Source organism: Scyliorhinus torazame, chromosome 21 (assembly GCF_047496885.1).
Source record: "Scyliorhinus torazame isolate Kashiwa2021f chromosome 21, sScyTor2.1, whole genome shotgun sequence".
Classification (NCBI taxonomy): domain Eukaryota; kingdom Metazoa; phylum Chordata; class Chondrichthyes; order Carcharhiniformes; family Scyliorhinidae; genus Scyliorhinus; species Scyliorhinus torazame.
The window spans coordinates 80,776-104,324 of NC_092727.1; the positions used below are offsets into that span (position 1 = coordinate 80,776).

At 50.0% G+C, this 23,549-nt stretch overlaps 1 protein-coding gene across 1 annotated transcript in view; it reads left to right on the top strand.

The window, feature by feature from the left end:
* The window catches only part of grik4 (glutamate receptor, ionotropic, kainate 4), a 229,470-nt gene that overhangs the window by 39,297 nt on the left and 166,624 nt on the right, over positions 1-23,549 (top strand). The window contains exons 6-7 of the mRNA XM_072487735.1: positions 10,740-10,918; positions 13,770-13,823. Coding sequence (XP_072343836.1) covers positions 10,740-10,918; positions 13,770-13,823 — 233 coding nt within the window. The remainder of the gene's footprint in view (positions 1-10,739; positions 10,919-13,769; positions 13,824-23,549) is intronic.

The window sequence follows — 23,549 nt, forward strand, 5'->3', positions numbered from 1 at the left end:
GCTTCGTGAGTTTGTTGGAGCTGCACTCAACCAGGCAAGTGGAGAGTATTCCATCACATTCTTGACTTGTGCCTTATATTATGATCCCAGGCCAGACCCCAACAGTTACTAGGATATCAGACAGAAACCCCAGTGTTTTTATTTAATTTGTAAGACCGTGAGGAAAGGATACTTTGTTCCAGGAGTGACCTCACATACAAATAGTGATATGGTATATTGAAACAAACTTTATTACTAACGCAGTATTTTTAACTTTAACCTCATATAGAAAATAGCTTACAGCAATTAAAAATGTTCAACAATAACATGAGGTACTAGCTTTTATCTCCACTCAAACAAAACCCATCTCTGGTCAAAATCCACTTTTAAATACAGTTTGCCAATTCAGTAATACTTGCTGTAAAGAGATGCCTTGGATAAACCACTTTGAGAAAGAGATATCCTTCAGAAACCAGCTGCAAATTCTTACCTATCAAACCACTGTTTAATCTGCCAGCCTTTGAGACACTGCTATTCTGTTCGGAGGCAAAATTGTTTCAACTAAACTGCTCTGGGAAAAGCTGCTGGTCTGTGCACAGTCTAATCTGTAACTAAACTGAAACCCAATATTGAAACTCAACACCTGGCTCCTCCCATTAACGACATCATCTTGCGAAGGCCAAACATGATGGGCAGAATTCTCCGTTCCTGAGGCTAAGTGCATGGGCGAACAGAGAATCCGCCGGTGTTTCATGACGGGGTAATCAGCGTCAACCCCTCACCGATTCCAGTACCATTGAGGGGCTAGCTCCGGTGCGCGTGAAAAGCCCACGGATCGTGCGGAAAAAGGGCGGATAACATGGCACCGGCCGGGCTGGAACCCTAACCCGCCCACCCCAAGCCCACAGCCCACCCCCTGTCCACCCCCACCACTAACCCCAGCCCTAGCAGTAGGCCCCCGGCCAGCGGCACAGATCCTGGATGAGTGCGGTGGTGCTGGACACTGTCTGCAGCTACCATGACCCGCGCCGCTGGAAACTCGGCCATCTCAGGTGGAGCATGGCGGGTGGGCCAGCCGATGACGCGCCAAAAGCGTTGCAACTGCGCGCGACACGCAGCCCGATGTTGCGGGTTTGGAGGGGGTGGAGCATCACGGATCGGCGTCAAACTGGCACCTTCCCCGATTACGGCGTCGGAAGCCATTCTCCACCCGATCGCCGATCCTGATTTTGGCATCATGCTATGGAGAATCCAGTCCAAAGTCTGTAATTATGTGTTCCCCAGGGAACAATCTTTATAGAAACAAAATTCCATTATTCCAAACTTTTATGATGCTTTAATTATCCCTTATAGCCAGAGTGTCTGCCTTTTAAAGAACAAAAACAAAGAAATTACAGCACAGGAACAGGCCCTTCGGCCCTCACAGCCTGCGCCGATCCAGATCCTTTATCTAAACCTGTCGCCTATTTTCCAAGGATCTACTTCCCTCTTTTAAAAAAGATTACTGCAGCAATCACACACACACTAACCCAGGCTTTTAACCCTTACCGCACTAAATTCATATAATACAATGGACTTAATGTAGCAGCCTCATCACGCCAGACCTGGCGCGGGACGAGGCTGATGAATCTTGTGAGAAGCCTCTCGCAGGGGGCCTGAAAGTAGGGGGGGGGGGGGGGGGGGCGGTGGCGGGGGAGATCAGGGCTGCCTTCCGAAATGGCACCTTGACCTGTAAGGGTCCTTTCCTGCCGACGAACTGGGGCTTGGCAGCAGGAAATCCAGCTAACTGCGGCCACAGAGGAGAGAATCTCCCTGGGCCAAAAAAACAGCAAAGTGCCGTTGAATAGATGCAGGTGTTGAGGAACACCCGTTCACCATGCTATTTATTCAGCGGATTTGAACTCATGTCCACTGAATAGCGCCCAATATATCTCTATCCAGTTAAGTGGTAACAGGGGTCTTTGTAATGTGAGCTAGGTGTCTGTAATTGGGGGTCTCTGGTGGGGACGTTCACTGGGGCATGGGGGTCACGTCACCCTCATATTGTGGGGCAGGATGACTAAAGGATTTATAGTATTTCTACCATTCAGTTACCAGCAGCACTTTGCGATTACTGGAACTCAGCAGAAATTTAAGTTAAAACTTCTCAGGTGCCAATAAGGATTGTTTTATTTGTCTTCTATTTGATTACAATTTGAAAGTCATTTACAAGGCAATTCGTAGGCAATTTGAAGCTTTCAAAAAATCACAGACATTATCTTCTTGCTTAGGCAAACAGCTCAACAATAACTTTTTTTCTTCTTTTTTTAATATATTTATTGAAGTTTTTTAACACAATTTTTCACCCTTACAAACAAAAAACCCCACCCCCCCTCGTAACAAAATAGAAAGAAAACGCACATAGCAAGATATAAACATGGTAAAACGATATGTTACAAAGCTTTGTACACTGAATTCCTCCCGTCCATGCCAGTTTTCCAGATCTTTCATGTGTTTTCTTACTCAAATACCCCCCAGGCAGACCCCCCTTCCCCCCTCCCTCACCCCCTTTCCCAAGACATCCCTCCCCCCCCCCCACCCAGGTTGCTGCTGCTGACCGACCTTCGTCTAACGCTCCGTGAGATAGTCTAGGAACGGTTGCCACTGCCTGTAGAACCCCTGCGCAGACCCTCTCAAGGCAAACTTTATCCTCTCCAGCTTAATGAACCCAGCCATGTCATTTATCCAGGCCTCCACGCTGGGGGGCTTCGCCTCCTTCCACATTAGCAAGATCCTTCGCCGGGCTACTAGGGATGCAAAGGCCAGAATGCCGGCCTCTTTCGCCTCCTGCACTCCCGGCTCGTCCACTACTCCAAATATTGCTAGCCCCCAGCTTGGCTTGACCCAGGCTTTCACCACCTTAGATATTGTTCCCGCCACTCCCCTCCAGAACCCCTCCAGTGCCGGGCATGACCAAAACATATGGACATGGTTCGCCGGACTTCCTGAGCACCTCCCACATCTGTCCTCTACCCCAAAGAACCTACTCAGCCTCGCCCCCGTCAAGTGCGCTCTGTGAACCACCTAAAATTGTATCAGGCTAAGCCTGGCACATGAGGAGGAGGATTTAACCCTCCCTAGGGCATCAGCCCATAGCCCCTCCTCAATCTCCTCCCCCAGCTCGTCCTCCCATTTACCCTTCAGCTCCTTTACCAACGTCTCCCCCTCTTCTTTCATCTCCTGGTATATTGCCGACACCTTGCCCTCTCCCACCCATACACCCGAGATCACCCTGTCTTGAATCTCCTGTGCCGGGAGTAACGGGAATTCCCTCACCTGCCGCCTCACAAACGCCCTCACCTGCATGTATCTGAAAGCATTTCCCGGGGGTAACCCAAACGTCTCCTCTAGTGCCCCTAGGCTCGCAAACGTCCCATCAATGAACAGGTGCCCCATTCTTCTAATCCCTGCCCGATGCCAGCTCTGAAACCCCCCGTCCATCCTCCCCGGGACAAACCGGTGGTTACCCCTGATCGGGGACCACACCGAGGCTCCCATTGCACCCCTGTGCCGTCTCCACTGCCCCCAGATCTTTAGCGTTGCCGCCATCACCGGACTCGTGGTGTACCTTGACGGCGAGAGCGGCAGCGGTGCCGTCACCAGTGCCCCCAGACTCATCCCTTTGCAGGACCCCATCTCCAACCTCTTCCATGCCGCCCCCTCTCCCTCCATCACCCACTTACGGATCATCGCCACATTTGCTGCCCAGTAGTAGCTCCCCAAATTCGGTAGCGCCAACCCTCCTCGGTCCCTACTGCGCTCCAAAAACCCTCTCCTTACCCTCGGTGTCTTATTCGCCCACACAAACCCCATAATGCTCCTGCCTACCCTCTTAAAAAAGGCTTTGGTGATCAGTGATGGGAAGGCACTAAAACACAAAAAGAAACCTCGGGAGAACCACCATTTTGACCGACTGCACTCTACCCGCTAGCGAGAGCGGTAACATGTCCCATCGTTTGAAGTCCTCCTCCATCTGCTCCACCAGTCTCATCAGATTCAGTTTATGTAGGGCCCCCCAACTCCTGGCTATCTGGATCCCCAGGTACCGAAAGCTCCCCTCCGCCCTCCTCAGCAGTAGATTGCCTATCCCCCTTTCTTGGTCCCCTGCCTGTACTACAAAAAGCTCACTCTTCCCTACATTGAGCTTATAGCCCGAGAAATCCCCAAACTCCCTTTGAGTCTGCATGACCTCCACCATCCCCTCCACTGGATCCGCCACATACAGCAACAGGTCATCTGCATAAAGCGACACTCGATGCTCCTTTCCTCCTCTGACCACCCCCCTCCATTTCCTAGACTCCCTTAATGATATGGCCAAGGGTTCAATTGCTAATGCAAACAACAGGGGGGACAGGGGGCACCCCTGCCTCGTCCCTCGGTACAGACGGAAATACTCCGACCTTCGCCGATTCGTAACCACACTCGCCACCGGGGCTCTGTAAAGGAGTTTAACCCAGCTAATAAACCCTCCCCCGAACCCAAACCTACGCAGCACTTCCCAAAGGTACTCCCACTCTACTCGGTCAAAGGCCTTCTCCGCGTCCATTGCTGCCACTATCTCCGCCTCTCCCTCCACCGATGGCATCATTATCACGTTTAAGAGCCGCCGCACATTGGTGTTTAGTTGCCTGCCCTTTACAAATCCCGTCTGGTCCTCGTGAATCACCCCCGGGATACAGTCCTCGATCCTCGTAGCCAGCACTTTTGCCAGCAACTTAGCATCCACGTTGAGGAGCGAGATCGGCCTGTACGATCCACATTGCAGTGGGTCCTTGTCCCGCTTTAGGATCAAAGAAATCGTCGCCTCTGACATTGTTGGGGGCAGGGTCCCTCCCTCCCTTGCCTCATTAAAGGTCCTCATAGCAGTGGGGCCAACAGGTCTATGTACTTCCTGTAGAACTCCATCGGGAACCCGTCCGGTCCCGGGGCCTTCCCTGCCTGCATGCTCCCCAAACCCTTGCTCAGCTCCTCCAACCCAATTGGTGCCCCCAAACCAGCCACCTCTTGCTCCTCCACCCTCGGGAATCTCAGTTGGTCTAGGAACCGTCTCATCCCCTCTTCCCCCGCAGAGGGCTGGGATCTGTACAGCTCCTCATAGAAGGCCTTGAATGCCTCATTCATTTTCGTCGCACTCCACACCGTAGCTCCCCTTCCATCCTTAATTCCACCTATTTCCCTCGCTGCCATCCTCTTACGGAGCTGGTGTGCCAGCATCTGACTCGCTTTCTCCCCATACTCGTAGGTCCCTGCGCTTTCCTCCACTGTGTCTCCGCCTTCCCTGTGGTCAACAGGTCGAACTCCGTCTGGAGATGTCGCCTTTCCCTAAGTAATCCCTCCTCAGGGGCCTCTGCATATTTCCTGTCCACTCTTAAAATCTCCCCCACTAACCTCTCCCTTTCCATGCCCTCTATCTTCTCCCTCTGAGCCCTGATGGAGATTAGCTCTCCCCTGATCACTGCCTTCAGCGCCTCCCATACCACCCCCACCTGCACCTCCCCATTGTCGTTGACCTCCAAGTACCGTTCGATACACCCCCTCACCCTCCCACACACCACCTCATCTGCCAGCAGTCCCACATCCAACTGCCACAGCGGGCATTGGTCCCTCTCCTCCCCCAGCTCCAGTTCCACCCAGTGCGGGGCGTGATCTGAGATGGCTATGGCCGAATACTCCGTTCCCTCCACTTTCGGGATCAGCGCCCTGCCCAGAACAAAAAAATCTATCCGGGAGTAGGCTTTGGGCACGTGGGAGGAAGAAGAAAATTCCCTGGCCTGCGGCCTTGCAAACCTCCACGGGTCCACTCCCCCCATCTGATCCATAAACCCCCTAATCACCTTGGCCGCCGCAGGCCTCTTTCTGGTCCTAGATCTGGAGCGATCCAGTGCTGGGTCCAACATCGTATTAAAATCCCCCCCCATTATCAAGCTTCCTACCTCCAGGTCTGGAATGCGCCCCAACATGTGCTTCATGAATCTGGCATCATCCCAGTTCGGGGCGTATACATTTACCAACACCACCCACGTCCCCTGCAACTTACCGCTCACCATCACATATCGCCCACCGTTGTCCACTACGATATTCTTGGCCTCAAACGACACCCGCTTCCCCACCAATATTGCCACCCCTCTGTTCTTCACGTCCAGCACCGAATGGAATACCTGTCCTACCCACCCCTTTCTTAACCTGACCTGGTCCGCCACCTTCAAATGTGTCTCCTGGAGCATGACCACGTCTGCCTTCAGTCCCTTTAAGTGCACGAACACTCGGGCCCTCTTTACCGGCCCATTCAGGCCCCTCACATTCCACGTTATCAGCCGGATTGGGGGGGCTTCCCCCCCCGCCGACTAGCCATCTCCTTTTCTAGGCCAGTCCCGTGCCCGTGTCGCCCTCACCCTCCAGTCCCCCAGACGGGAGACCCCCGCCCCGACCATCTCTTCTGTGTCCCATTCCCCTTCAGCCAGTGCAGCAGCAACACTTCTCCCCGCCACACCGCCCCCCCCCCCACCCGCTAGACCCGTGTCTAGCTTTTTTGCTCCCCCCATAACACTCCCGTAAGTCAGCTGACACCTGCTGACCCCGGCTTCCCCCGCCGTCCCATTGACACCCCCCCCCATGTGGGAATCTCCCAATCAGTGCGCGTGCCTCCATTCCCCCTCCCGCCTTTCTTCCCTAGCGCGGGAAAAAAAAAAACGCTTTCCTAAGCCTAGCCCACCCCCTATGGCGCAGCTCCTGTCGCGGCCTTGTCTCTTTTCTCCCATCGCCATCCCCCTCTCTCCCCCAGCCCGTGTAACATTTTCTGCGCGTGATTGACCCCCTATATACAACAACCATCAAACATCAAACATCCCCCCCACCCTCACAAACCCTCAGTTTGAGTCCAACTTTCCGGTTTGAATAAAGGTCCACGCCTCTTCAGGCGTTTCGAAATAATGGTGCTGATCCTTGTATGTGACCCACAGTCGCGCTGGCTGCAGCATTCCGAATCTCACTCCTTTTCGGTGCAGCACCGCCTTGGCCCGGTTGAAACCCGTTCTCCTCTTTGCAACCTCCGTGCTCCAGTCTGGGTATATTCGGGTCTCCGCATTGTCCCATCTGCTGCTCCGCTCCTTCTTGGCCCATTTCAAGACCCTCTCTCTGTCCGTGAAACGGTAAAACCTCACCACAATCGCCCTTGGCGACTCGTTAGCCTTGGGCCTCCTCGCCAGCACCCGGTGTGCCCCATCCAGCTCCAAAGGCCTCGAAGGGGCCTCCGCGCCCATCATCGACTCGAGCATCGTGCTCGCATATGCCCCGGCATCGGCCCCCTCCACTCCTTCTGGGAGACCCAGGATCCGCAGGTTCTTTCTCCTCAACCTGTCTCCAGGTCTTCGAGTCTTCCCGCCCACGTCTTGTGTAGCGCCTCGTGCTGCTCCACTCTCACCGCCAGGCCCAAGAGCTTGTCCTCATTCTCACTGACTCTTTTCTGCACCTCCTGAATCTTTACTTCGTGGGCCTTCTGGGTCATCCCTAGTCCTTCAATCGCCGACAGCATAGGCGCCAGCATCTCCTTGCGCAGCTCCTCGAAGCAGCGCTTGATGAACTCCTGCAGCTCCGGCCCGCACTCCGCTTTGTCCCCGGCCGCCGCCATTTTGTCTTTCTTCCCTCGCTTCTCCCGCTGCTCCAATGCCGCTTTTTTGGCCGTTTCGCTTCTGGCCCGGTCCATAAACGATGAAGGAGGGACCTCACTCTTCCCTTCCCACATGGAGCATCTTCAAAAAATTCCCGTTGGGGCTCCTCTAGAGAGCCCGAAAGTCCGTAATAGCGGTGTGGTGATACACCACTGTACTTCCCTACCATTGTACATAGTATATAATAGTTGTGTGTAACGTGGCCCTGTAATACTGTGTATTGTACTGTAACTCTGCAGAGGTTCGGTCACTGGTAGGTAACCCGACCTGGCCACGGAGAGGTCCGCCTTAGCCACTCCCCCGGGAGTTAGTATAAGAACCTCTTCTGGGACCGGCCCCATTCTGTCTGGGGTCGTCTGTGTCGGGTAAGCCTCCCATGTAGTATATTAAAGCCTGAGTTAAAGTCTCACATGTCTTTGTGGTTCTTGACGCTTAGCGCATCAAGCGGGAGCTGCCCACTCGTGCGGCTTAGCTCCGCATCGCCGCAACCGGAAGTCCTCAACAATAACTTTTAAAAGTCAAAGTCTGAAAATGAAATATGAAAAGAGAGAGAGCGAGAGCTAATCTTCAGCTTCAAATCAACAAAACAAAAACTAACAAACTACCCACAAAAAACCTACCCTACCAATCTACCTAAACCTAATCTACAACAAAAACTTCAAACTAAAAAACTCAAACTCAAAACCTTGAAAACACTCAAAATGGCGGGCCGAAACTTCTTCAGTTGTACCCTTTCATATCTGTCTTAAGTCATCTAATCACACCCCAATATAATCCTAATTGGTTTGGGTTAGACTCAACAAGCCAATGACCCAGAAAATCCTGTGGTGGGGAGACGGAATTGCATTGCGGTGGGAAGGCTGCTGCTCAATATGGCGGCTCGATAACGGGATTTGTGAAGGAATCCCTTGCCATCCATAAATTTACTTGGGAAAAGATAGGTGAAGACCTCTGGATTCGTGTTCCCGTTCCCAAGCACAAATCAATGGCAATTAATCTCCACCTGAAAAATCTAGGACTGGGTTCTCCGATTTTCAGGCTCTATCCGGAGGATCTGTGGCATTTAACGTAAAAAAAATCGGCAGCGCCCCAGCACCGATCCTCCAACCGGTGGAGGGGGGGTAGCAGTCACGACACGTAAAATTCTCGGGCTCCCCGAAATAAACAGCTGGAGAATTGCCGGGTCCGTGGGCGCACATGAGCACGATGATGACCTGCATCGGTCGCGCCGTACAACATGGCGGCAGCCATGCGCAGACCCGACCCGCCAGAGCGTGCCCCCTGTAACCCCCCCATCGCCACCCCCCACCAATCCCCCCAGCCCTCGCCGAAGCACCCCGGCCAGCGGCACATGTCCCGCCTGACTGCGGCGGCGCTGGACACAGTCCGCAGTCACCACACTAGGTTCCCGACCACTGGGATCATGAGTCAGTTGTGCCATCGGGATCTCGGCCCATCGAGGGCTCCCATTGGTCGCACATGGTCGGGGGTGCACAAAATAGCGGCGCCCATCCCTCCAACATGGCGTCCGTGGAACAAGATGGCGCGCCCGGGGTCCGCACGTGGCCCTGGAATATGAAGATGGTGGCGACCGCTGGCTGCACGGGGCCCGTGGAGACGTTTGTGGTTGCGGTCCGCATTCACCGCCGGAGACCGCGGCAACCGCACGGGCCTGGCATACCCCCACAAAATGGTCCCTTTTTCCGCATCCCTTGCAGGTGGGTGCACGGGCCGGGCAGCGCTGGCGGGGGTGCTTGGCCTGCCCGCAAAAGTAGCAGCGGGGCCCCTCGGGGTTGCCAGGCCGCCTTGCAGCGCAGACCTGTGGGGGAATGGGGGAAGTGGGGTCGGCCGTGGAAGGGTTCCACGCTGCCGTGTGGTCGGGAACGTAAGCGCGGGCATTTTTGGAGGCCACGTCCAGGGAGCTTGCAAGGTCCCATGCCTCCCTGAGACCCAGGGTGTCCTTTTCTAACAGACGCTGGCGGATTTATGAAGATAGCATACCTGCCACGAACGCGTCCCGGACTAAGAGTTCCGTGTGTTCGCTCGCCGAAACTTGCGGGCAGCTGCAGCTTCTTCCCAACACCAGAAGTGCACGGTAGAATTCCTCCTGCGATTCCCCAGGGGTTTGTCACCTTGTTGCAAGCAGGTGCCTGGCGTAGACCTGGTTTACCGGGCGAATATAGTGTCCTTTTAGCAGCTCTATTGCTGCATCGAAGTCTTCTGCTTCCTCGATGAGGGTGTAAATCTCCGGGCTCACCCTTGAGTGCAGGACGTGCAGTTTCTGCTCTCCTGTGGGTGCGTTTTCGGCCGTCCCGAGATACCCTTTAAAGCACGCCAGCCAGTGCTTAAAGATTGCCACTGAGTTCGTCGCGTGGGTGCTAAGTTGCAGACACTCCGGCTTGATTCGGGGCTCCATCCTTTCTTCTTAAAAAAACTAGCTTATTAAATTGATGCACGATCAATGACCACTAAAGCGAGGTTGTAGTCCAACTGAAGGCTTTAATAAGCTAGATGTTTCCCCCCAGCAGCTCAGGTACAGAATGAAGGCTGCTGGGGCGGCACTGGTTTTTATACCCCGCCTAGCAGGGCGGACCTATCATACATTCTAACCAATAGAAAGCATACAGTTTCCACCAATGGTGTTTTAGCCTATCAGGTACCATAATACCTATAATACCACACACCCCTTCCACAAACGTTCACTCACTCCACCACCGACACACAGTGACAGCCGTGTGTACCGTCTACAACATACACTACAGTTCCAATCCCTCCCCCTGAGAACTATTCTGGTTAATCTCCTCTGCTGCCTCTCAACGAACCTCACATTCTTCCTAAAGTGTGGTGACCAGAAAGGGATGTAATATTCTAGTGTGGCCTAACCAATGTTTTATACGGGATAACTTTACCACTTTAGGGTTTATATTTTACTAAAACCTTGCAGATAACACTTCTTTCGAAGAATCTCAGAAAGAGGTTCCTGATATATTTTAGTTGTAGCTGTGTATGTTGATTTATTCTGAAAAACAATCTCACTCCCTAATTTTGTTGTAGGCCTTTTGAATTTGGAGAAGCTTTTACGGCAGTTTCTCATTTCCAAGGACACCTTGTCAGTTCGCATGTTGGATCAAAGTCAGGACTCAACACCACTCCTGAAGGAAATTCGAGATGACAAAATTGCAACAATTATTATTGACGGCAGCACTTCCGTGTCACAATCCATCCTTCACCAGGTATGTTTAATCTTAAAGTGACTTAACTCTGTCCAATAAGAACCTCAACAATTAATGAAAGGCCCAGATAAATAGCCTCATTACTCTAATTGAGCAGCTTAGTTTGGTTACTGTCTCATCCCGAGAGCACAAAACTGCAAGATTACACACACTGGGCGCGATTCTCCGGAAAGATTTCTGAGTGTAGTAGCGAGCGGGAACTGCCGCGAGCTTCCCACCGCTCAGCCCAGCGAGGCCGGCAATGCTATTCAACATTAATTGGACCACTTAACGAGGCCCTACTGGAGCTCGCAGCCATGGCGCCGAGAAGACCGGCCCCAAGATTCGGGATGCAGGCCTGGGGAGGCTCCTAGATGAGGTGGAGCCATGAGGGATGTTCTGTTCCTCTGAGAGCAGTGAGGGCTGCTGGATCCCAGGACCCAGCTGGGTCGCAGCCTGATGCTGAGCCTCTGGTACAGGGTTAGCCGGAGCTGATGGAGACGATAGGGAGCGGCCGGGACATTCAGAGCTGGGTGTCAGCGTCACTCCAGCAGGTCCATAGTCGATTGGAGGAGTCTCGGAGGCTATGGGCGGAGGAGATGACGCCAGCAATGTGTGGCACCAAGGCCAACACCGCTAGGGTGGCGACCGCAATGGAAAGCCTGGTGCACAACGTCGGCACCATGAGTGAAGGTGTCCAAGGCGTCGTGCAGTCGGTGACGGCCATGGCTGAGGGTCTCGGCTGAATGTCCACCTCGCTGGGAGATGTCACCCAGTACCAGGCCAACCTTGATGAGGTTCTGCGGGACATGTCCTGCTCTCAGATGGGCATTGCTGAGGCGCTGCGGAGCTTGTCCCAGTCACTGAGGAGCATTGCTGAGGGCATTGACACCTTGATGCAGATATCGGGGAGCTGCCAGGGCTGGCAGAGCCAGGTGATGCAGGGGCAGCCGGGGCTCAAACTCGCTGCCCCTCCATCCCGAGGTGAATTGGAGCTGCAGCTATGGAGCCGAAGCACAAAAAGATGGCCATACTGGGAAGGATGCACTGGGACGTACTGGGGATGTACTTGGGATGTACTGGGATGTACTGGGGATGTACTGGGAAGGTGTACTGGGAAGGGTGTACTGGGATGTACTGGGGATGGTGTACTGGGATGTACTGGGGAGGGTGTACTGGGATGTACTGCAAAGAGTCCCAGGTCAGGTGTGCTCTGCAGATTTCAAAGGTGTGCGGAAAGGGTCGATAGTGACATCAATCAGCCATTCCAGCTAATTAATCACAGGTTTTCAGAACTCCAACTGCACAAGGTTTAGTTCAAATCATCTGCTGATTACTCTGAGCATTCAGTTGCACAAGGGGTCACCTTGCTATCGCTATTTAAAGGGAGCCAGGCACCTTGCAGATTGTCATTACTGTCAGCTTCAATTCAACTTGCTCATTGCAGACTGTGTAGGCAGGCAACCTGTTGAACGTCTTCCTGGACATTGTCCTTCACTGCAATGCAGAGATGATGATGGTCATTTTTGGAAGGAGAGATTATTCTATTGTTACCTTTAAGCATGCACAAACAGGATGAGGGCACATAGATTTTTGGGATAGCAAGGTCCAGGGACAAGCAGCTCTGAGGTCCCTCGTGTCAATGGAAATACTGCAATTGGTACCATTCCATCAATGTGCAGTTAGTGTGCAATGATAGAAAAACCATCATATTGGTGAATGGTCACCCCCCCAAGATACCTTCACCCTGAAGCACTCTGCAATTCCCGCTACCTTTAGGCTTCCAATAAGAACCAGGAGATGCGCATTTGATGCCACCCTCCTTTCCACCATGCAAGGGCAACAGATGGAAAATGAAAGCCATGCAGTCAGCAGGAATATCTTTCAGCAAAGCATGAATTTGCTAAAACAATGCTTCCATAGTATTAAAACAGAAAATGCTGGAAAAACACAACACGTCTGGCAGCAATAGTGGAGAGAGAAACAGAGTTAATGTTTTGAGTCGTTATGACTCCTTCAGAGCTTACACGGCCTAGCCTGCTCAGGATCCCTTCAGTACACGCGGGAACCTATCTCGCAAGATCATGATGATTGGCTGCGGCCTCCACAATATAGCCACCATGGGGCCATAACCATTGCTGCCAGGGATCTGAAGGCCACATCGGAAAGAAAGAGGAGAAGGCAGAGAGGAGAGGATTCTTTTTACTCATTTATGGGGTGTGGGCATTGTTGACTAGGTCAGCATTTATTGCCCATCCCTAGTTGCCCTTTAGAAGGTGGTGGTGAGCTGCCTTCTTGAACCACTGCAGCCCATGTGGTGTAGGTACACCCAGAGTGTGATTAGGGAGGGAGTTCCAGGATTTTGCCCCAGCAACAGTGAAGGAGCGGCGATATATTTCCAAGTCAGGGTGGTGAGTGACTTGGAGGGGAATCTCCAGGTGGTGGGGTTCCCAGGTATCTGCTGCTCTTGTCCTTCTAGATGGTAGTGGTCATGGGTTTGGGAGGTGTTGTACAAGGAACCTTGGTGAGTTCCTGCAGTGCATCTTGTAGATGAAACACACGGCTGCCACTGTGCGTTGGTGGTGGAGGATTTGAATGTTTGTGGAAGGGGGAGCAATCAAGCAGGGCTTCTGTATCCTGGACGGTGTTGAGCTTCTTGTTGGAGCTGCACTCATCCAGGCAAGTGGAGAATATTCCATTACACGCCTGACTTGTGCCTTGTAGATGGTGGACAGGCTTTGCTCGGGGGGGGGGGGGGGGGGGGGTGTCAGGAGATGAGTTACTATCTGCCATGATGCTAACTTTTAAAAGAGAGCATGCAATTTTTTTTAAACAAAAGAATGATAAATGTTTATAATAACTTGTTTTCCAGGCCGTGCAGTTAGGAATGACATCTGCTGACTATAACTACATCTTCACATGTCTGGTAAAGTATTTAAAGAATCTGATGGTTACCTGATAGTGGGAAGGTGGGAAAAGAGAATATGGGAGGAAGGAGTGAATGAGGAAAAGGAGGAAGGCAAGGAGAGAGAAAGGAGAGAGCAACAGAAGGAGAAGGGGAAGAAGAGAAGAAGGGAGAGGGCAGGTAGAAAAGGAGGGAAAGAGCATGAAGGAGGGCAAAGGTAAGGGAGGTGGTGGGGAGTAGGGAAGGAAATGAGAATGTGGATGGGGTGTGAAGAATGTTTGGGGAGTGGAGGAAGACATGAGAAAGAAGAGGGAGGAAGATGTGGTGTAGGATGGAGGCGGCCAAAAACGTCAACTTCCAAAGCAGATCTGGCAACATCATCATCATCATCGTTTGTTGTTAAATTTAGAAGCAGTTTCTGTAAATGATGAATAGTGTTTGATACAGGTTTGATGCTATGTTGAGTCTATGAAGAAAAAATCCAGGGGCTGCATCAATGAAGTTTTCTTAACAATAAATAGTGATTTCAGCAAATGGACAGCCAAATGACGACAGAGTCACCCTGTGCTTCGGACTTGTCATGAGAATGTCACTTTAAGAAATGTTTGGCTGCTCATGTTACTGCAGTGATGTCAGAGCGTGGGTGGAGCTGAGCTCTGGCTCTGCTTTTTAGTTTCACTTTGAGAAAAGCTTGGGTGTCTTTTTGGTTTCGTTTTCAGTGTGTTGGAGCTGAAGCCAGACAAAGCAGCTGTACTGCTGTTCTCTCTGCCATGAAAAGACTGTCTCTTGATCATTTGGTGAATTCAGAAATAGAAATGTTTTCAGTAGTGACTTTAACCTGATGTGCTTCTGTTAAAGGTTATGTTTTTTGTAAGTCTGGATGTTGTTTGGGAAGTTATTAAGGATTACTTAGTGTTGTATTCTTTGGGGGTTGTATTTGAATTGATGGTTGCTAAGATGTTCACTGTATGTTTTAAAAAGGTTAACTTGAGTTCATAGAATAAACACTGTTTTGCTTTAAAAATTACTTTTCCATTTCTGCTGTACCACACCTGTAGAGTGGGCCGTGTGCTCCCCATACCACAGTCTATTAAAAGTTGTGGGTCAGGTGAACTCCATGATACACTTTGGGGTTCTCTAAACCCTGGCCCATAACAGACTCAAGATTAAACCACTTGGATGCTGCAATACCATCCCTAATTTTAAAAAAGTCCAAAGTGTTATTTCTCCGATCACAAAGGGAATAATCAGATATTAGAAAACTACAAATTTTCATAGACAAATTTAATTTAATTTAATAAACTTTATTGTGGCTTACATTAACATTGCCTGTTCGGGTACACAGATGGATAATTTAGAATGTCCAAATTACCTAACAGCATGTCTTTCGGGACTTGTGGGAGGAAACCGGAGCACCCGGAGGAAACCCACGCAGACACGGGGAGAACGAGCAGACTCTGCACAGACAGTGATTCAAACAGGGAATCGAACCTGGGACCCTGGCGCTGTGAGGCAGCAGTGCTAACCACTGTGTTACTGTGCTGCCCTACTCGTGGAATAAATAATTTCCCTTAAGGGGAACGCAGATTATAGAATCAGATGTGGACTTGACAGATAATAGGCCTCATTCTGTGGTACAAGTAACCGACAAAATGACATGGGAGTTACCATTTGAGAAGCAGTGTTCTTTAATTGTTGAAATATAGCGGTCAGGTGTAATGTGATGTCAGGATAACATGCGATACAGTTGGAGGAAACATTTTCAAGGAATTTAATCTGACCTGCTCATGTAAACCTCTTGCTGACGAGTGGCCTGACTGTTGTCCTGATCAGAAATTGATCCATATGTACCAAATGTACGTCTGTTACAGTTTGAAATGAGAGAATTGACAACGGAGAACAAGGAAATGGCAGAGCAATTAAATAAGTAACTTTAGTTAGAAACATAGAAGCAGGAGGAGGCCATTCGGCCCTTTGAGTCTGCTCGGCTATTATTGTGATCAGATCTGATCATCAAGTTCAATACCCTGATCCCGCCTTCCCCCAATATCCCTTGACCCCTTTAGCCCCGAGAGCTATATTTAATTCCTTCTTGAAATTACACAATGTTTTGGCCTCAGCTACTTTCTGTGGTTGTGAATTCCACAGATTCACCGCTCTCTGGGTGAAGAAATTTCTCCTCACCTCAGTCCTAAAAGGTTTATCCCTTATCCTCAAACTATGACCCCTAGTTCTGGACTCCCCCACCATTGGGGACATTCTTTCTGAATCTACCCTGTCTAATCCTGTTAGAATTGTAGACGTTTCTATAAAATCCCCTCTCACTCTTCTAAACTCCAATGAATATAATCCTAACCGATTTAGTCTCTCCTCACACGGCAGCCCCGCCATCCCAGGAATCAGCCGGGTAAACCTTCGCTGCGCTCCCTCCACAACAAGAACATCCTTCCTCAGGTAAGGACATCAAACTGCACAGAATGCTCCAGGTGTGGTCTCACTAATGCCCTATACATTGTAGTAAAACATCTCTATTCCTATACTCAAATCTTCTCGCTATGAAGGCCAACATACCATTTGCCTTCTTTACTGCCTGTTGTACCTGCGCCCTTACTTTCAGCGACTGATGCACAAGGACACCAAGGTCTCGCTGAGTATCCACCTCTCTCAATTTACACTCATTCAAATAATAATCTGCCTTCCTACTTCTGCTACCGAAGCGGATAATCTCACATTTATCCACATTATACTGCATCTGCTATGCAAGTGCCCACTCATTCAGCCTGTCCAAATCCTGCTGAAGCATCTCTGCATCCTCCTCACAGCTCACCCTCCCACACAACTTTGTATTACCTGGAAATTTGGAGATTATACATTTAGTTGCCTCATCCAAATCATTAATATATAATGTGAACAGTTGGGCTCCTAGCACAGATCTCCGAGCACAGATCCTTACGGTATCCTACAAGTCACTGCCTGCCAATTGGAAAAAGTCCCATTTATTCCAACTTTTTGCTTCCTATCTGCTAATCAGCTTTCTATCCATCTCAAGACACGACCCGTGATCCCTTGCGCTTTAACTTTACATAGTAATCTGCAATGTGAGATCATGTCAAAACCCTTCTGAAAGTCTAAATAAACCACATCCACCGGTTCTCCCTGGTCAACTCCACTAGTTACATCTTCAAAGAATTCCAGTATATTTGTCAAGCATGATTTTCCTTTTGTAATTCCATGCTGACTTTGTCTGATTACACCACTGCTTTCCAAATGCTGGGCTATGAAATCCTTAAAAATGGACTCTAGCAACTTCCCTACTATCAACGTTCGGCACATTGGTCTATAGTTCCCTGTTTTCTCTCTACCTCCCTTTCTGAATAGCGGGGTTATATCCCTATAGGAACCATTCCAGAGTCCAAAGAATTTTGGAAAATGACCACCAACGGATCTACTATTTCTTCCTTAAATACTCTGGGATGAAGATTATCAGGCCCTGGAGATTTATCCGCCTTCAATCCCATTAATTTCCCCAAAACCATTTCTCTACTAATACTAATTCCCTTCAGCTCCTCGCTAAAATTTGTGTTACTCAGAACTTCCTGTACATTAGTCATGTCTTCCTTTATGAAGACAGAATCAAAGTGCAAATTTAGTTCCTCAGGCATTTCTTTGTTCCCCGTTATGAATTCCCCCGTTTCGGACTGTAAGGGGCCTACATTTGTTTTTATCAATCTTTCTCTCTTTACATACCCATAGAAACTTTTGCAGTCACAGGAACGTAGAAATTGGGAGTAGAAGTCGGCAGTTCAGCCTCGAGGCTGCTCCGCCATTCAATCAAATCATGGCTGATCTATTCCTGTCTCAAATCCACCTCCCTACCTGTTCCCATATCTCTTTAACCGTTTTTTAAAATCAGAAATATATCTATTGCCCTCTTGAAAACATTTAATGACTCAGTTTCCACCGCACTATGGGGCAGCGAGTTCCACAACTTCACGACCCTCTGCGAGAAGTAGATGGCGGCACTGTTGCTTCTTAGCATCAGGTACTCGGGTTGGATCACTCTGCTATGTCTGCATGTTTTCCCCGTGTCTACGTGCGTTTTCTCCGGGTGCTCCGGTTTTCTCCCAGTCCAAAGATGTGCAGGTTAGGTGGATTGGTCATGATCTATTGTCCCTTAGTGTCCAAAAGGTTAGAGATTAGATTGGGTTACTGGGTTAAGGGGTAGGGTGTGGGTCTAACCCTAGGTAGGGTACCCTTTCAGAAGGTTGGTGCAGTCTCGATGGGCCAAATGGCTTCCTTCTACACTGTAGTGATTCTATGATTCTATGATGTGGTGAGGATGACTGAAGCCTGGTTGTAGGAGGACCGAGACTGGGAGTTGAATGTCCAAGGACACTCAGTATTCCAAAAGATACACAGGATGGGACAGGAGGTGGAGTTGCTTTATTGCTTAAAGATGACATCAAGGCTGTATTAAGAAATGATATTGGCACCAAGGGCCAAGATGTTGAATCGATCTGGGAGGAAATAAAAATCAAGGGAAAAAACTCCTGGGTAGGAATAATTTTCAGGCCCCCAAGCAATACTTCCAAAGTGGGGCATAGTATAAAGTAAGATATATGAGAGCTTGTGAGAAGAGCACAATGGTAATCATGGGTTATTTTAACATGCATATTGACTGGATTAATCAAATTTCCAAGGGTAACCTTGAGAAAGAGTTCACAAAGTGCATGATGTATTGTTTCTTAGAGCAATATATTCCAAGGAGCAGGCTAGTTTAGATTCAGTATTACGTAATGAAGAAGGGTTGATAAATAGTCTTGTCGTTAAGGATCCTCTTGGAAGGAGTGATCACAGCATGCTAGAATTTCAAATTCAGTTTGAGTGAGAGAAGACAGAGTGCCATATTAGAGTTTTAGCATGGGGCAGAGGTAATTATACAGGCCTGAAGAAAGAGTTGGCCCAAGTAGACTGGGCACAGATAATTGAGGGTAGGATTGTTGAGGAACATTGGCAGATCTTCATGGAGAGATGAAATACCTCTCATTTAAAGACTGCTCCCTGGAAACTAGACCCCAAATCCCCGAGAATGCCCCCTGGATACTAGACCGCAAATCCCCGAGAATTCCCCCTGGATACTAGACCGCAAATCCCCGAGACTGCTCCCTGGATACTAGGCAGCGAATCCCTGAGACTGCTCCCTGAAGACTAGACCGCAAATCCCCGAGAATGCTCCCTGGATACTAGGCCGCGAATCCCTGAGATTGCTCCCTGGAAACTAGGCTGTCTATCCCCGAGACGCGAATCCCTGAGACTGCTCCCTGGAAACTAGGCTGCGAATCCCTGAGACTGCTCCCTGGTGACTATAATAATAATCTCTTTTTGTCGCAGGTAGGCTTCAATGAAGCTTCTGTGAAAAGCCCCGAGTCGCCACATTCCGGCGCCTGTTCGGGAGGCCGTTACGGGAATTGAACCCGTGCTGCTGGCCTTGTTCTGCATTACAAGCCAGTTGTTTAGCCCACTGTGCTAAACCAGCCCCTGGCGACGAGGCCGCAAATCCCCAACACTGCTCTCTGGAGACTAGGCCGCGAATCCCCGAGACTGCTCCCTGGAGACTAGCCTTGGATTCCCGAGACTGCTCCCTGCGGACTAGGCCGCAAATCCCTGAAACTGCGCCCCAGAGATGAGGCTGCGAATCACCAAGACTGCTCCCTGGAGACTGCCCCTGGATCCCCGAGACTGTTCCCTGGAGACCAGGCTGTGAATCCCTGAGACTGCTCCCTGGAGACTAGGCAGCGAATCCCTTAAACTGCTCCCTGTGCTAAACCAGCCCCTGGAGACTAAGCTGCGGGACACCATTTCCGAAGGGACCTCTCGACTGGTAGATCCCGGGTAAGCTTGCTTACGTAGGTTTAAACCCAACTTAGGCATGAGCCATTTGGTCACACCCGATTCGGGCGAGATTCTGATTGCGACGCCTCATAGGCCTTGGATAAATCCCGTGAGGCATGAAGGATACCGGGAAGCCTGAGAGGGCCGTCTCCTGTCATCTATCGGCCGCATTGTGCTCTCACTTGAGCACAACGTGGCCACAAAATTGTGCCCGCTATCTCTGATTTCCCTTGTAAGCCACCTTTCTGATTCTATTCTTGAGCAAAATAGGAAGTTCACTTATTCATTCCTTCAATGCCTGCCATTGCCTGTCCACTGTCCTTGCTTCAGTAATGTTTCCCAGTCTTCACAGAAGAAGATGCCGATAACATTCCAAAAATGCTCGGGAACCAATGTCTATTGAGAAGAAGGTATTTAAGGACATTGGTATTAGTAAAATAGTTCTGGAGAAATTAATGGGATTGAAAGCCGATAAATCCCCAGGTCCTGATAATCTATATTCCAGGGTATTAAAGGAGCTGACCATGGAGATAGTGGGTGTTGGATGCTATCTTCCAAAATTCCGTAGATTCTGGAACAGTCCCTACAGATTGGAGGGTGGCAAATGTAACCCGATATTTAAAAATGGAGGGAGGTAAAAAACAGGGAAATACAGACCGGTTAACCTAACATTTGTAGTAGGGAAAATATTGGAGTCAATTATAAACCTTGTGAGAACAGGACACAGGTTCCTTGGAAAATATCAATGGGATTAGACAATGTCAACATGGATTTATAAAAGTGAAATATCTTTGACAAACCAACTGTTGTTTTTCAAGGGGTAACTAGTAGAATAGGTAAGGATGATATGGTGGATGTGGTGTATTTGGATTTTCAGAAAGTTTTTGATAAAAGTCTGACATAAGAGGTCAGTGTGCCCAATTAAAGCACATGGGATTTGGGATAATATATTGGCATGGATGGAGAATTGGTCAGCAGACAGGAAACTGAGTCGTTTTTCAGAGTGGAAGGCGGTGACTAGTCGGGTACCATAGGGATCAGTGCCTGAGCCCCAGCTATTCACAATATATCAACAAATTAGATGAGAGAATTAAGTGTAATATTTCCAAGATGACTGATGACACAAAATATGTGGAATTGTGAATGGTGAGGAGGAAGTAAATTGACTTCAAGACAATTTAGACAGGTTGAGTGAGTGGGCAAATGCATGGCAGATTCGATATAATGTGGATAAATATGAAGTTATCCACTTTGGTCGAAAAATCTAATGGCAGAGAATTATTTAAATCAGTGTTTTTCAAACTTTTTTTCCCGGGACCCACATTTGCCAACCGGTCGACCTTCGCGATCCTTCGGGACTGACGCAGGCCGACCTTCGCAACCTACGTCGGCCGACCTTCGGGACCCACGCCGGCCGACCTTCGGGACCCACACTGGCCGACCTTCACAACCTACACCGGCCGACCTTCGGGACCCACACCGGTCAATCTTCAGGACCCACGCCGGTCGACCTTCGGGACCCATGGTGGCCGACCTTCGCGACTCACGCTGGTCGACCTTCGGGGCCCACGCCGGCCGACCTTCGGGACCCACGGCGGCCAACCTTCGCGACTCACGCCGGTCGACCTTCGGGACCCACGGCGGTCGACCTTTGCAACTTACGTCAGCCGACCTTCAGGTCCTACATCGGCCGATCTTCGCGACTCACGCTGGCCGACCTTCGGGACCCACGGCGGCCAACCTTCGCGACTCACGCCGGTCGACCTTCGGGACCCACGGCGGTCGACCTTTGCAACTTACGTCAGCCGACCTTCAGGTCCTACATCGGCCGATCTTCGCGACTCACGCTGGCCGACCTTCGGGACCCACGGCGGCCGACCTTCGGCACCCATGCCAACCCACATTCGGCACCCATGGCGGCCGACCTTCGTGAACCACACTGGCTGACCTTCAGGAACCATGGCACATTCATTTTCCCAGTCTATCCTGAGCTTAGGACAGTAAAGTTTTCTTGCCCAGGGCAAGGAAGGGAAGGGAAATGATCTAGTTTTCCCATTGATAATCACTATGCAGTAACCCCTGGTGCACTGAATTTATGGCGGTGTTGAGTTGGGACAGGATCAGACAGGCACAGTTGTAATTGATATCCTCCTGTCTATGAAAATTCACTGTCCGGGGCCACACATAAGAGATACTGGAGGTATTCCACCTGAATGAATCATTACTCCTTGGGGGGAGGACATTTTGTATACGTTCAATGAATGACCTATTTTTACTGGGTGCTCTGTGTCCTGGGCACCGAGTACTCACATCATGTCTTGCAAAATCCAGGAATAAGTGTAACAGACGACAATTCCCAGGAAGCAAGGGAGTAGCCGTAGTTTCTTGCCGGGTATTTGCTCCATTGAGTAGCCTCGCCCAACGTCTCCAACTCCAGGGAAACAACCTCGGCTGCTCCCATCAATCCCTGTGCCTGTCAGGACCCCGTTACTGCCCCCGCCCCCTCCCGGCTCTGCTTGGAGCATGAGAACATTCACCTTTTCAAAATCAAAGATTCAGTTCACCAGTGATCTTCCCGATATTCCTTTCTCCAGACCAATCTAGGTTTTGCAATGTCCCCATTTCCACAAAGCATCAACATTAATTCCACACTCCACACATTCTGTCCAATAAAAAACAGCTCCATCATTTCCCATCATCAGTCTGCAGGGAACTTGTGCACAGAGCTTGCACCGTCCCCTCACGGCCTGACCAGCCTATATTGCCCACTGGAAATTGCTTTTGAAAAGACTTTCAATCATATAGATCAAAGCGCTGAAAAGGAAACATGCTTTCAAAATTATTTTATTCCAATGTGTTGCAAGCGAAGCATGTTGAATAAAACTGCCAGTGATGGAATAAGTTGCTCACCGTCAGGCAAGCTTGTGACCAGCAATTTAGTCAAAAATCAAATGGATCCACCGACTATCCATTGAATTTGATCCCAAAATCTGTCGCAGTTGCAAGGACAAGGAAATGAAAGATCTTTCTACCTGGTTTTCGATCAAAGATTGCTTTATGCTTACAGCTAAAATGCCAACACCATTATTATGCTAACTGAGTTGTGGGGGGGCCGGGCCGTGGGGGGGGGGGGGGGAGGGGGGGAGAGCGGGGGTGGGGGGGGAGCGGTGCTGTTGGGAAGAGAACGGATTTTGAATGCAGCATTCAGGTGGCAGCTACATCTGGAGCTGCGTAGTCGCTGAGAGAAACGTTTGGAGCTTGTCCAGTAGCTTAATGCAAGGGCACGAGCGAGGGAGAGCTGGCGTCCACGGCACGTTACCTCTGAGCTTCATATTGAATCAATGGTCAATTAAATTCTTGTTCGGACAGGGGAGTGGCTTCTCCCTATGAAATACAAAGTTATTACCAGCCAAGGGTGGCGCAAACTTCTGACACCAGCCACGAGTCACAACCCACACTTTGAAAAACCCTGATTTAAATGGTGATAGATTGGGAAATGTGATGTACAAAGACAGCTGGGTGTCCTTGCACATCCGTCAAAGGTAAATAGTATGTTGGTCTTCATTGCAAGAGGACCTGAGTACAGGAGTAAGGGTGTCTAACTATAGCTGTACAGGGTCTTGGTGAGAGCACACCTGGAGTATTGTGAACAGTTTGGTCCCCTAACATAAAAAAATTGCCTTTGAGGAAGTGCAGTGAAGATTCACCAGACTGATTCCTGGGTTGGTAGGATTGTCGTATGAGGAGGGATTGGGTTCACTGGGCCTTGTATTCGCTGGAATCTAGAAGAATGAGAGGGGATCTGATTGGAATGTATAAAATTCTGACAGGACTGGACAGATTGGATATTTCCCC